This window comes from Mustela erminea, chromosome 12 (assembly GCF_009829155.1).
Source record: "Mustela erminea isolate mMusErm1 chromosome 12, mMusErm1.Pri, whole genome shotgun sequence".
NCBI lineage: Eukaryota > Metazoa > Chordata > Mammalia > Carnivora > Mustelidae > Mustela > Mustela erminea.
The window spans coordinates 87,985,859-88,001,207 of NC_045625.1; the positions used below are offsets into that span (position 1 = coordinate 87,985,859).

At 36.1% G+C, this 15,349-nt stretch overlaps 1 protein-coding gene across 2 annotated transcripts in view; it reads left to right on the plus strand.

Annotated features, from left to right (window-relative positions):
- The window catches only part of JAK2 (Janus kinase 2), a 133,418-nt gene that overhangs the window by 56,600 nt on the left and 61,469 nt on the right, over positions 1–15,349 (plus strand). For both annotated transcript variants that reach the window (XR_004277243.1, XM_032306347.1), the window contains exon 3: positions 8,352–8,475. Coding sequence is in view for 1 of the 2 variants with exons in the window: in XM_032306347.1 (XP_032162238.1) it covers positions 8,352–8,475 (124 nt within the window). In the remaining variant the exon portion in view is untranslated. The remainder of the gene's footprint in view (positions 1–8,351; positions 8,476–15,349) is intronic.

Here is a 15,349-nt window from a genome sequence, read left to right on the forward strand (position 1 = left end):
GTGTCATATCTAAGAATCTATTGCAAAAATCCAAGTTCTTGGAGAACTTCCCCTGTAGTTTCTTCCAGGAACTTTATAGTTGTAGCTTTGCTTCAGTTTGAGTTCATTTTTGCAGCTGGTTTGAGGTAGAGGTGCAGTGTCACTCTTTTGCATGTGAATGTCTGTGTGTTAATGACTTCTACCATTTTGTATAGTGTTTGTAAGTTTTGTCTATGTTGTACCATGTATTAGTACATTATTCTTTTATGACTGAATAATATTCAGCTAAATAGTATCAAATACAGGGTACAACACGGATGAACCTTGTAAATATTATAGGAGGTGTAAAAAGCCAGTAACAAATGGATATCTACACTCAAATCCCAGCACCATTTGATGAAGAGGCTATGATTTCCCCACTCAGTAGTCTCAGAACCCTTTCAAAGTATCATTTGGCCATAAATGAGTGGGTTTGTTTCTGGATTTTCAGTTCTGGTGTCTATATATCTTAATGCCAGTACCATACTCTCTGCATTATTATAGCTTTGTAAAAAGTTTTATAATCAGGAATTGTGAGTTTTCCAACTTTCTTATTCTTTTTTGAGATTGTATTTTTTTTATCCTTTTATTAGATTTTGTGTTAGAGTTTTTGTACTGTTCTTGTAGAATTATCCTAGATACCACAATGTACATTTTTGGCTTATTACAATCTTAAGCTAGTATGTTATAATTTTCTAAACAATTCAAGAACTTGAGAGCAGTTTAACTCCATGTACTTCTTTTCACTTTTGGTACTATTGGTATCATATGTATTATTTCTGTAGACATCATAAACCCCACAGGGCACTTATATTATTGTTGCTTTAATAGTAATTCGTTTGTATTTACTCTTTCCTTTGTTATTTATTCTTTCCCATGCTTCCACCTGACATCATTTTCCTTCAGCTTAAAGAACTCCTTTTAGTATTTCTGTATCACAGGTTTGCTGATGACTGATACCTTCAGCTCTTACTTATCTGAGAATGTCTTTTCTTTCTGATTTCTTTTTTGAAAGGTATTGTCACAGGGCATAGAATTTCTGGTTGGCTTTTTTTCATTCAGTATTCTCAATATGTCATATTCATTCATTGTCTTTTGGCTTCCCTGGTTCTTGTTGAAAAGCTACCTATTAATCTTTTATTTCTCCTTTGAAGGGAATATGTTTCTACACGCTGGTTACTTTTAAGATTTTTCTTTCTGTTGTTCATCTTTAGCAGTTTGATTGTGGTGTACCTATATGTTGTTTTCTTTGTCTTTATTTTGCTTTGGGCTCTCTGATCTTGCTGAATTTGTAGGTCAGTATCTGTTTAGCTTTGGAAAATTCTGGGCTATTCAGTTACATGTAAATTAAGTCTGTTTGACAGGTCTTAAATGCCTTTTATACTCTCTTCAGTTATTTCCATTCTGTTATTTTCTTGTCCTTCAATTTGGGTGCTTTCTGTTGACTTGTTATTGTGTTGTCTAATTCTCTCTTCTATAGTATATTGTGTGTTGTTAAATCCATCTATTGATCCACGGTTTAGTAGTATCAGTATCACCAGGGAAGTTGTTAGAAATGCAGTATCTCAGGCCCATCCCAGAATTGGTGAGTAAGAAACTATCTTTTTCAACAAAACCATGCTTTTCAAGGTTTTCAGCAAAAACCATGGAAGCCAAAAGACAGTCTCCAGGTTGTTATAGGGATAAACATTAAATTTTGAAAAGTACTGGTATGGCTCATTCTAGCTTATTCAGTTAGAGAGAACAAAAAACCCTATTTATTTATTTATGCAGTTTATGAAGCCCAGTTAGGATATACTCTTGGGATCTTTACAGTGGAACCCATATTATGTGCCATGTACTTTGCCAAGTGCTTTATTCAGATTATAGCATTTTATCCTTCCAACTATCTTATGAACTCAGTTTTCTGTCCTTAATCTTAGTTGATGAAGTATAAGCTTAGATTAACTACCACAAGTTTACCTAGCTAGTAAATGGCCGAGCTCAGACTTGACTCATATCAGACTCTAAGCTAATGGTATATAGATTATCACTGTTTAAACTGGGATCCTTTCGAGGTGAAAAGATAGGCTATTAATGATTATGCTGGCACAGCAGACAAACCAAACCTGTCTTGGTCCAGCCAGGTTATATGCTCCTCCTGTCTGTAGTTCTATGCTGTATAGCTCCTCTCTTTTCTTTTCTATTTAGCTATTTTAGCTTCAGGAGCATTTACAGCAGATCCTTTATGAATATATACATTTTATGTATTCTGCTTACAATTACATAGAATAACTAAATCCTAATGTGCTTTCAGTTTATACATTATCTCTTCAGAAGCCTTCATTGAAGTCTTTACTTCATTTGACTCTCTCTCTCTTTTTTAAAAGATTTTATTTATTTATTTGACAGAGAGAAGGCAGAAAGGCAGGCAGGGGGAGGGGGGAAGCAGGCTCCCTGCTGAGCAGAAAGCCTGATGCGGGGCTTGATCCCTGGACCCAGAGATCATGACCTGAGCCGAAGGCAGAGGCTTAACCCACTGAGCCACCCAGGCGCCCCTTCATTTGACTCTCTCTCTCTCTCTCTCTCTCTCTTTTTTTAAAGATTTTATTTATTATTTGACAGAGATAGATCACAAGTAGGCAGAGAGGCAGGCAGAGAGAGAGAGAGAGAGAGAGAGGGAAGCAGGCTCCCTGCTGAGCAGAGAGCCCGATGCGGGGCTCGTTCCCAGGACCCTGAGATCATGACCTGAGCCGAAGGCAGAGGCTTAACCCACTGAGCCACCCAGGCACCCCAGCATTAGAGATTCTTAATCTCAGGAAACAAACGGAGGGTTGCTGGAGGGGAGGAGGGTGGAAGGGATGGCGAGGCTGGGTGATGGACATTGGGGAGGGTATGTGTTATAGTGAGAAAAAAATTTCAAAAAAATTTTAAAAATTAACAAAAAACGTTTTTTCTCAGCTAGGGGCATCACGTTGCCTGATTTCAAGCTATATTACAAAGCTGTGATCACCTAGACGGATGGTACTAGCACAAAAATAGATACATAGATCAATGGAACAGAATAGGGAGCCCAGATATGGACCCTCAAGTCTATGGTCAACTAATCTTCGACAAAGCAGGAAAAAAATAACCAATGGAAAAAAGACATTCTCTTCAATAGATGGTGCTGGGAAAATTGGACAGAATCTTTTCATACAGAAGAATGAAACTTGATCATTCTCTTACACCATACACAATGATAAACTCTAAATGGTTGAAAGACCTCAATGTGAGACGAATCCATCAAAATCCTAGTGGAGAACATAGGCAGTAACCTCTTTGACATAGGCCAAAGCAACTTCTTTCAAGGCAACAGCACTTGCCTAAAAAAGGCAAGTGGAAAAAAAAAAAAGCAAAAATGAGCTATTGGGATTTCAAGATCAAAAGCTTCTGCATGGCAAAGGAAACAGTCAACAAAACAAAGAGACAACCCACAGAATGGGGGGAGATATTTGCACTACAGACAAAGGGCTAATATCCAAGATCTGTAAAGAACTTCTCAAACTCCACACCCAAAAATCAAGTAAGTCAAAAAGTGGTCAGAAGACATGAAGAAACATTCTCCAAAGAAGACAGACAGATGACTAACAGATGAAAAAATCTTCAACATCATTAGCCATCAGGCAAATACCACCTTATACCAGTTAGAATGGCAAAAAATGACAAGGCAAGAAACAACAAATGTTGAAAAGATTGTGGAGAAAGGGGAACCCCTCTTACACTGTTGGTGGGAATGCAAGTTGGTGCAGCCACTTTTGGGAAATAGTATGGAGGTTCCTCAAAAACTTAAAAATAGAGGTATCCTAATGACCCAGCAATTGCACTACTGGGTGTTTACTCCAAAGGTATAGATGTAGTGAAAAGAAAGGTCACATGTACCCCAGTGTTCATAGCAGCAGTGTCCACGATAGCCAAAATGTAGAAGGAACCAAGATGCCCTTCAACAGACAGAATGGATAAAGGTGTGGTCCATATATATAATGGAATATTATTCAGCCATCAGAAAGGATGAATACCCAGCATTTGCATCAACATGGATGGAACTGAAGGAGATTATGCTAAGTGAAATAAGTCAAGCAGAGAAAGACAATTAAATGGTTTCACTTATTTGTGGATCTTAAGGAATAGTACAGAGGATATTAGGAGAAGGAAGGGGAAAATGAAGGGGTGGGAATCAGAGGGAAGAAGAACCATGAGACACTTTGGACTCCGAGAAACAAACTGAGGGTCTTAGAGGGGAGAGAATGAGGGGATGGGTTAGCCTGGTGATGGGTATTAAGGAGGGCACGTATTGCATGGAGCACTGGGTGTTATATGCAAACAATGAATCATGGAACACTAACATAATTTAAAAATTTTAAAAATTTTTTCTCTACTGTACTTTTAACCTTTCTTTTCTCTTTGTCCCATCTTAGTAACTGAGGCTGTAATCTCTTGTGTATCCTTCTATTATTTTTTCCTTGATCATATAGATACATCATATTATATATGGAGACATAATCCCCCTCCCTCCTATACACACAGTCATTAGGATTTTGAGGTTATTATTTTATATATTAGAATCATATTTTATGCTTCTTGCATTTATCATGGAAACATATAGTGTGAAAAGTTTATTCAAGCCTCACACTTTTGCATTAATTCTTTTTATTGAGTTTCCTAATATTCTGCTCCATGGATTGCACTACCATATTTTTAAAATTTTTTCTACTCTTGAATTTACATTTTCTTACTACTGTACTTTTAGGAGTATATTGCTGGGTTGAAAGGTTGACATTTCTAGCAATTATGTGACATAGTCCCTTTTCACCTCATCCAATCAGCCCTAGATGTTATCCCTTCTATTTTTCCTAGCTGAGTGGTATAAAGTGATTATTTTATAATTTTGATTTGCATTTTCTTCAATACTAGATATTACCTCCTTTCACATGTTTATTAGTTATTACTCTTTTAATTGCTCTGTTGTGACTTAGATCCATTTTTTGCCATTTTCACTTTTATTTTGCATTTTTAATCCTGATTTTTTTATTGTAAAATATTTAAAGTAATACTTTGCATAGAAGAATATAATACTTACCAGTGTAGTCACCACACAACCTTTCAAATGTATTATTTTGCCTTTTTCACATTTTCCTCTGATTCATTGTTAGGAAGAATTACATTAATTTTTCCAGTTAAGCCATCTCAACTGTTGTAAGACAAATGAACTTTGTCTTAATTTTCTTTAAAGAAACGTTATAGGATTTGGTTTGCTGATAATTAGGGTTTTTCTATCTGTTTACGATGTTTGGCTGGTTTTGGTGTCATAGTCAAACTAAGCTCACAAATTATTTCAATTTCCCTATTCTCTCTCTCTTTTTTCTATAATAGTATACAGAAGATTAGAATTGTCTTTCATGTTTCATTGAACTCACATATAAACTTCCTCTGGGCCTAATTGTGTTTTTTCCTTTCTTCTTGTTACTTCTCTTACCCCCCTGCCTTTCTTCTTTATTTTTTTTACATGAATATATTATGGTTCCTTTTGAAGTTTTTTGTTCTTGAATCCATTTTTTAAAGTTATATGTGTTTTTAATATTGTCTGTCTGCATTTTCAAATTTATTGGCATTATCTATTTTTGTCTTTATAACCTATAATTACACTTTAAAAAATCATTAGGGTTTATCTGTTTTTTTTTTTCCTTGCTCAGATTTGACAAAAGCTTGTTTATTTTGTTGGTCAATGCAAATAATGAGCTTTTATTTTGTTGATTCTCTTTACTCAATCTTTATTCTGTTAACTTCTATGCTTTCACATTCTTTCAGCTCTCTTAGAGATTACCCTGTTGGATTTTTTTGGGTTTTGTTTTTTGTTCTTTTAAAGGTTTTATTTATTTACTCAACACAAAGATCACAAGTAGGCAGAGAGGCAGGCAGAGGGAGAGGAGGAAGCAGGCTCCCCGCTGAGCAGAGAGCCTGATGCAGGACTTGATCCTGGGACCTTGAGACCACTACCTGAGCCGAAGGCAGAGGCTTAACCTACTCAGCTACCCAGGCGCCCCTATGCTGTTGTTTTTTTTAATGTAATGTTAGATTATTCTGTTATTTTCTGATATAATTGGATTAAAGCTGTAATTTTCCCTCTTACGTATCAGCTTAGTTATATTCCATAATTTTATTTTTATTAATCTTTTTTAAAATACTTACTTGTTTATTTTAGAGAGAAAGAGAGTATGTGTGCACGTTGGGGGAGCAGCTTCAAGCTGACCCCATACTGAGCACAAAGCCCAATGTGGGACTCTGTCTCACAACCTGTGAGATCATGACCTGAGCTGAAACCGAGTCAGCCAGTTAGCCTAGTGAGCCACCGAGGTTCTCCTGTTCCTTAATTTTTAATACATGTTATTAATCATCATTCATTATAAATACTCTTTAGTTTCTGTTATAATTTCTCCTGTGACCTGTGAGGTCTTTAGAAATGTGTGTAAATACAAGAATGAATGCAAGGATACAGTTTAAAAGTTACTTTTATATTGTGTAACTTACTGAAATTATTACATATCTAGGAGTAAGCAGTTGTGATAATTTTAATAAAAATTGTAAATCTTTGTTGTCAGTGTGTCAAGTTGGTGTCATTTTTGTTTAAAGTGGAAAAGAATGAAAACATTATTAGAATAAATATACTTTGGGGGTTTTTTGAGGCATATGTTTTTAAATATATAGGTTTAAATATTTTTTAAATACTCATTTTTTTATTTTAGTTGAAGTGTAGTTAGAGAACATGGTGTGTGTGATTATTCCCTAGCATTTTGAAAGACTGTGTTTTCTGTGTGCTGGGAAGTAATGTGCATTAATTGTGTGGCTTTGCTGTTTCATATGTTTTTTTAAAACGTTCAATAGCCAGGGCACCTGGGTAGCCCCGTGGGTTAAGCCTCTGCCTTTGGCTCAGGTCATGATCTCAGGGTCCTGGGATTGAGCCCCACGTTTGGCTCTCTGCTCAGCGGGGAGCCTGCTCCTGCCTGTCTCTCTGCCTACTTGTGATCTCTGTCAAATAATAAAAATAAATTTAAAAAATAAATAAAAATAAAAAAATAAAAAGTTCAATAGCCTTCAAACCTTTGTTAATATAGCTCCTAAAATATCTTTGAAAAAAATCACATACCCTTGCAATTTAAGTTGACATTTAAAATTTTTCACTGTAAGTTTAAGTAGTGCAGAAGATACAGTTTTTACAGTATCTTCTGTAAAATTTTACGGTGTAAAATTTGACATTTAAAAATAAAACTGCTGTGCTAGTCTCTTAAACGTATCCAGTGACCTCTAAATATTTCAGTTGATACCCTTATTATCAATTAAAACTACACACAAATTTTTTTTTTTTTAAGATTTTATTTATTTATTTGACAGAGATCACAAGTAGGCAGAGCAACAGGCAGAGAGAGAGAGGGAGAAGCAGACTTCCTGCTGAGCAGAGAGCCCTATGCGGGGCTCGATCCCAGGACCCTGGGATCATGACCTGAGCTGAAGGCAGAGGCTTTAACCCACTGAGCCACCCAGGTGCCCCTACACACAAATTTTTTGTCTAAAGATTTTATTTATTTGACAGAGATCATAAGTAGGCAGAGAGGCAGGCAGAGAGAGAGAGAGGAGGAAGCAGACTCCCTGCAGAGCAGAGAGCCTGATGCGGAGCTCAGTCCCCAGGACCCTGAGATCATGACCTGAGCCGAAGGCAGAGGCTTTAACCCACGGAGCCACCCAGGTGCCCCTAAAACCACACAATCGACCTTTCTGTGTAAGAAAACGAAAATAATTGGTTAAGATGTTTTTTAAAATCTGAAATAGTTCCAGCAGTCATATTTTAAAATGTAGGGAAAAAAGATTTAATTAAGAATTCAGTTATAAGCCATGTTGAACCAAAAGATATCAATTGCTACTGCATTCGTGCTGATATGAGGAAGTGGTGATGCAACATGGGGGCTTAAGTGGGTAGGAGAAGAATCAATGAAACAAGATGGGATTGGGAGAGAGACAAACCATAAGTGACTCTTAATCTCACAAAACAAACTGAGGGTTGCTGGGGGGAGGGGGCTTGGGAGAAGGGGGGTGGGGTTATGGACATTGGGGAGGGTATGTGCTTTGGTGAGTGCTGTGAAGTGTGAAAACCTGGCGATTCACAGACCTGTACCCCTGCGGATAAAAATATATGTTTATAAAAAATAAAAAATTAAAAAAAAAAAAGAGTTGTTATTTTTAATGCCATTATAAATTAATGGATGTTATATAAATGTACTTGTTAGTATCTGTAATCATTTCTTTTTCTACTTCTTTCCTAGGAATCACACCTGTGTATCATAGTATGTTTGCTTTAATGAGTGAAACAGAAAGGATTTGGTATCCGCCCAACCATGTCTTCCATATAGATGAATCAACCAGGCACAATGTACTCTACAGAATAAGGTACTTTCTCCAATAAAGCAATTCATTTAATTGTGAAAAGGCAAAGTGAGAGAAATTATCAAACATATTTTTAAATTGCAAGGTACTTTATAATAGAGACCAGAACTTCATTTAAGATATTCTGTCCACCAGAAGACATGTTTTTATATAGTTTTTCACTAGACTGCTCTGAGCTTTTCTGGTGGGATGCTGCTTTACCACTTGTGATTATAAATTAAATTTTAAAATGATGAGAATGGCCTTTACTAACAAAATCCCAAATGTTTGGACTATTGTTAGTTTCCCAAGAAATTCAGTGTTTTGTGCAATAAAATATAATCTCACATCTCTTTTTAATAATTTAATTTTTAAAGTTGAAGTGAAGGAAAGATGTGATTTTGCCAGTGTTTATTTATAGCCTCATATTATTAGTTAATTCATTTCATAATTTATAGACATCTATAGTACCAATATAGAGCAATCCAGAGGTGCTTTTCTATTCAAAGGCTAAAACAAAGTAATAAGTTTGATCTGTGGCTTTTATGAAATAGATTCATTCCATTTGCAGTGTCAATGTTGCACAGTAAAAAAGCACTTGGACTCCTTCATGATCTTAAGGGAAAAAAAACGAAGCCTTAACAAAAACTAAGACTCAAGAGAAACAGCCTTGGCAGGCAGCAAATAATATTCTCAAATGGTGAGGTGTTAGAAACAATCTCTGTAAAATCAAACACAAGATAGAAAACAAAGAAAGCCACCACCACTGCTTCTGTTTAGGATTTTAGTGGAGTTCCTAACAAGTACAGTAAGACAAGAAAAATGAATAAAATATTTAATAATTGTGAACAAAGAAATAAAGAGTCATTTTTTTGGAGATGATATGATTGTTAACGTAGATAATATAAACAACTTTAGGCATCAGTAATAAGCATTCAGAAGAGTGATGAAGAGTGCTAGATCTGTATGATCAGTATGTTAAAAAATCAACTATTTCTATACTCCACATACAGAAAAGAGGTCATTTAAAATAACTAGTAGCAACAAAAAATGCAAAGTACCTAGGATTTAATCTACCCAAAGTTATATAAGACTTCTTTGCAGGTTTAAGACTTTACAAAGTTGTATTTAAAGAAGCATGCTAACATGCTACGTATGATTGATAAAATATCAGTATCTTCTTAAGAATATTTTTTCACTTTCTGTGTAATGACTATACTTTCTGCAATTAGCAAGTGTATTTTTTGATTTGAAAAGGTCTGTGGAGCAGAGGTCTACAGTCTTTATCCGTAAAAGACCAGTAGTAAATATTTTAGGCTATATTATCTGTGTTCTAACTATTCAGTTCTATTATTATAGTGTGAAAGCAGCCATGACTAGTAAGTAAATGAATGGGCATGACTGTGTTCCAATAAAACTTTTATTTGTAAAAACTTAACAGTGGACCAGAATGGGGCTGTGAAGCAGAGTTTGCTGACCTCATCTTAAGAATTAAAAATTGGAAACAAACAAACAAAAGAACTAAAAATTGGGGGCACCTGGGTGGCTCAGTGGGTTAAGCCTCTGCCTCTGGCTCAGGTCATGGTCTCAGGATCCTGGGATCAAGCCCCACATCGGGCTCTTTGCTCAGCAGGGAGCCTGATTCCCCCCTCTCTCTCTGCCTGCCTCTCTGCCTACCTGTGATTTCTCTCTCTCTGTCAAATAAATAAATAAAATCTTTTTAAAAAAAAAGAATTAAAAATTGTTTCTCTTATCAAATTTATGTATTTTTCCTATCCTACATGCTGTCTATAAGAGGCACACTTTACATTAAAACACACAAGTAAACTGAAAGTAAGGGATTGAAAAAGATATAACAGGCCCTCAATAACCAAAAAGGAGCTGGTGCAGCAATATTAATATCAGACAAGATTGATTGAAAAATAAATTGTTACTAGACACAAAGAAAGGACTTTTTATAATAATAAAAGAGTTAATGAGTCAGGAAAACATAATATTTGTTTATAATTGCTGTAACTTGGATCTGATGACAGAACTCCAAAATCCATTAAGCCAACAACTGACAGAATTGAAGGCAAAAATAGATAATTCCACATTAGTAGTTGAAGACTTCAATATATGACTTTCAGTAATGGATAAGGCAGCTAGACAAAAGATCAGCAAGACAAAGGAAGATTTGAGCAACACTATAAACCAACTAGATGTTCTTATATAGAATACTCCACCCATCAATAGCACAATCACATTCTGTAGAAGAGACCACATGTTAGTCTTCAAAATGAGTCTCAGTTAAGTTTTAAAAGACTGGAATAATACAAAGTATGTTCTTTGACCACAGTGGAATTGATTTCAAAATCATTAACAGAAGGAAAACTGGGAAATTCAGTAATATGTGGTAATTAACAACAGTTCTAAATAACTACTTAGTCAAAGACAAAAATCACAAGGGAAAATAGAAAATATTTGATAGGACTAAAAATGAACATGTCCACTTGTAGTCACAGTTTAAACAGTGCTTAGGTGAGAATTCATAGCTGTGCACAGCTATGGTGAAAAAGGAGAAAGTTCTGTAATTAAGAGTATTCTACCTTAAGAAAGTAGAAAAAGAAAAGTAGAACTCAAAGCAAGTCAAAGGAAGGAAGTAATAAAGATCAGAGTAGAAGTAAATGAGAAAGAGGAAGGAAAACAACAGAAAATCAAGAAACAAAAAGTTGGTTCTTTGAAAAGATCGACACTATTGCTAAGTCTTTAGCTAGATTGATTAAGATAAAAAGAAGCTTAAATTATTAAAAATAATAAGAGAAGAGAGAACATCTCAAGAAGAGAGAACATCAATCACTGTGACATTACAGAAATAAAGACCACAGGGAACAATTGAATGCCGACAAATTACATAGCCAAAATGAAGTGAACAAATGGCTAGAAAGAACAAACTATAGGAATTGCCAAAAGAAGAAACAGGAAGTCTGATGGACCTCTCATATAAGTACAGACATTGAATTAATAATTTTTAAAAATTCCCACAAAGAAAAGCCTGGGCCCAAATGGCTTCAGTGGTAAATTCTATCAAACATTAACAAAAATTAATACCAATTATTCACAAAAAAATTGAAAAGAAAGGAACACTTCCTAACTCATCCTGTGAGTTCAGTATTACCCTACTACTAAATCCAGGCAGATATCCAGAAGAAATGAAAACTATAGGTCAGTATTCCTTATGAATACAGGTGTAAAAGTCTTCAAAATACTAGCAGACCAAATCCAGCAATATTTAAAAAGGATCAAATACCATGACAAGGGATTTATTCTAAGAAATATAAGGTTGCTGTAATATCCCCAAATCAGTCACTATATAGCACTGTATTCATTAAAGGACCAAAACCACATGATCATCTTGTTGAAACAGAAAAAAACATTTGACACAATCCAACATCCTATTATGATCAAAATAGTCAATGCAATTGGGATGGAAAGGAGCTTCCTCAGTCTCACAAAGTGCTTCTACAAAAATGCCAAAGCCAATATTATCCATGATGGTAGAAGACTGATTGCTTTCTTCCAGGGATCTGGAACAAGACAAAAGATACCCATTCTTACCACTTCTTTTTAACCGTATACTGTAGATTCTAGCCAGGGAAAAGAAAAAAAAAAGGCATATTGGCAAAGAAGTAAAACAATCTCTATTTACAGATGATATGGTCTTGCATATAAAAAAATCCCAAGGAGGGACACCTGGGTAAGGAGGGACACCTGGGTAAGGAGGGACACCTGGGTGGCTCGGTTGGTTGAGTGTCCGACTTTCAATTTTGGCTTGCGTCATGATCTCGGGGTCCCAGGATCAAGCTCTGAGTTGGGCTCCACACTCTGTGGGGAGCCTGCTTGAGGATTCTCTCTCTGTCCATCCCTCCCCCTAAATAAATAATTTGTTAAAAAAAATCCTCAGGAATTAATAAACTATTAGAACTAAGTAAATGAGTTTAGTCATTTGGAGGATAGAAGATCAATATATAAAAATTGGTTATATTTCTCTACACTAGCAGTAAACAATGCAAATGTGAAATTAAGAAAATAGTTCCATTTGCAACAACGTTTGAAGAAATACTTAGGGATAAGCCTCACAAAAGAAGTGCAAAAACTATGCATTGAGAAAAGTAAGATATCATTGAAGAAATTTATTTTTTTCCTGAAGATTTTATTGAGAGAGAGAGAGAGAGAGAGCTAGCAAGAGCACAAACCGGGGGAGCAACTGAGGGAGAGCGAGAAGCAGACTCCCCATTGAGCAGGGAGCGGGACATGGTGCTGGATCCCAGGATTCTGGGATCATGACCTAAGACAAAGGCAACTGCTTAACTGACTGAGCCACCCAGGTGCTCCATTGAAAGAATTTAAAGAAACACTTACCTAAATGGAAAGATAGCTCATGTTTATGGATCAGAAGACTTAATACTGTTAAATGGAAGTACTCCTCAAATTGATCTGTGTAGTTAGTAGTCTCTATTGAAATCCTAAATGTCTTTACTGCAGAAATTGACAGGTTGATGGTAAAATTCATATAAAAATATCAAAGTGATTTGAAATAGTCAAAACACTTGAAAAAGAACAAAGTTGGAAGATTTATGCTTCCTAATTTCAAAACTTACTCCACAACTTTAGTAATTAAGACAGCATGGTATTGGCTTAAGGTTAGGTACATAGGTTAGTGGAACAGAACTAAGAGTGCAGATGTAATCCCTGATATTATGGTGATTGATACTTGATAAGAGTACTAAGACAGTTCATGGGAACTGTTCATGCAACAAATGCTGCTGGGACAACTGGATATTCACATGTATAGTAATGAAGTTAGATGACTAACTCACACTACAGACATACAAAACATTTACTTAAAATGAATCATAGACCTAAATCTAAGAGCTAAATCTGTAAAACTCTTAGAAGACAATATAAGAGTACATCTTTGTATACTTAAGAGTAGGCAGTGTGGTTCCTTCAGTATGGTACCGAAAGTTAAAGTGATGCAAGAAAAATAGATTAGTTGGGATTCATCAAAAGGTATGTTTGTGCATCAAAGGATGCTGTCAAGAATGTGAAAAGACAGCCCACAGAAAAAAGAAAGTGTTTGTAATCATATTTAACAAAGGTTTTGTATTTGGAATACATAAAGAACTCTTGTTCAGGGGCGCCTGGGTGGCTCAGTGGGTTAAGCCGCTGCCTTCAGCTCAGGTCATGATCTCAGGGTCCTGGGATCGAGCCCCACATCAGGCTCTCTGCTCAGCAGGGAGCCTGCTTCTTCCTCTCTCTCTGCCTGCCTCTCTGCCTACTTGTGATCTCTGTCTGTCAAATAAATAAATAAAATCTTTAAAAAAAAAAAAAAAAAAAAAAAAAGAACTCTTGTTCAACAGTATAATGACAGCTAGCCAATGAAAATGAGGGCAAAGGGTTTGAATAGCATTTTTCTAAATAAGACATACAGATAACCAGTTAGCACATGAAAAGATGCTCAATATTATTAATCTTTAGGAGGAATGTAAATCATAAACACAACAGCATACCACTTCACCCCAATAGGATGACAAAGGTATAAAAGATGGTCAATAAAAAGTTATAAATTTTTCTAATTATCACCTTTTTTATAAAAGATTTTTATTTATCTATAAATAAAAGAGAGAGAGCGAGCTCACAAGCAGAGGGAATGGCAGGGGGAGAGAAAGAAGCAGGCAGGGAGCCTGACATGGGGCTTTGATCCCACCACCTAGGATCATGATCTGGGCCAAAGGCGGACACTTAACTGACTGAGCCACTAGGTGCCCCTCAAATTATCACTTTTTACGTAGAGCATAGGGTGCTAGGTAGTGAGCCATGCTTCAACAACAGAGCACAAGAGAAACCAAAGTAGAAAAGTTTACTATTCACAGGTCCTGGAGGAAGTACCCTGCAGGCCTCCAGGGACCATATGGGGAGATCAAGTCAGAGTAGTACAGAGACACAGGACCCAGGGCACATGCCTTTACTAGGGTTTGTGAGTGGGGTTCCAATTTTAATTTTGGGGTTCCAAATTTAGTTCAAGCCAAAAGAGCTGGTCTTTGATAAGCCATGTTGGGTGTCTTGTTGACTTATTGACTTCAGTAAGGGTTAGGTGCTGGGAAACAGGATATTGTTAGGAAGCTGTATCAGAAACTTGTATTTGCTTGTGACTCAATAGGCTGTTCTCTAGGGCATGCATGTGCATGAGGGGCTATTGTCATTTTAAGATCACTGCAGGCCTCTTAGCTAAACAAAATGGATGCCAAGGCAACAATACCAAAGATTAACTTAGCTAAACTCTCCACATGTGTTGGCAAGGATGTGAACTATTGAGACCATCATGTGTTGTTTTTGGAGATATAAACTAGTACAGCCAGTTTTAAAATTGTTTGGCTGTTCCTCAAAAAGATGAACATAAAATTAACATATGATACATCGATTCCATCCCTAAGTATGTATGTCGGACTAACACACACACACACACACAGACAGTTGTACATATAGTTCTTAGCAGCAGTGTTCCACAATAGCAAAAAGATGGAAACACCCAAATGTCCATCAAGTGATGAATGAAGAAGCAAAATGTGATTTAGCCATGCAAGGGAATATTAACTGGGCAATAAAAAGGAATGAAGTGCTAATACTTGCTATAAGGTGGATAGTCCTTGAGCATATGCTTAGTGAAAGAAGGTAGAAAAAGCCACATATTATATGATTCCATTTATATAAAATGTTCAAAACAGGCAAATTTATAGAGAGACTAGTGGGAATTCAGGGCTGGGGAGTAGGTGGGGTGATTTGGATGTGACTGCTGATAGGTATGGAGTTTCTTTTAGTGGGGATGAAAATGTTCTGAAATTAGATCGTGGGAATG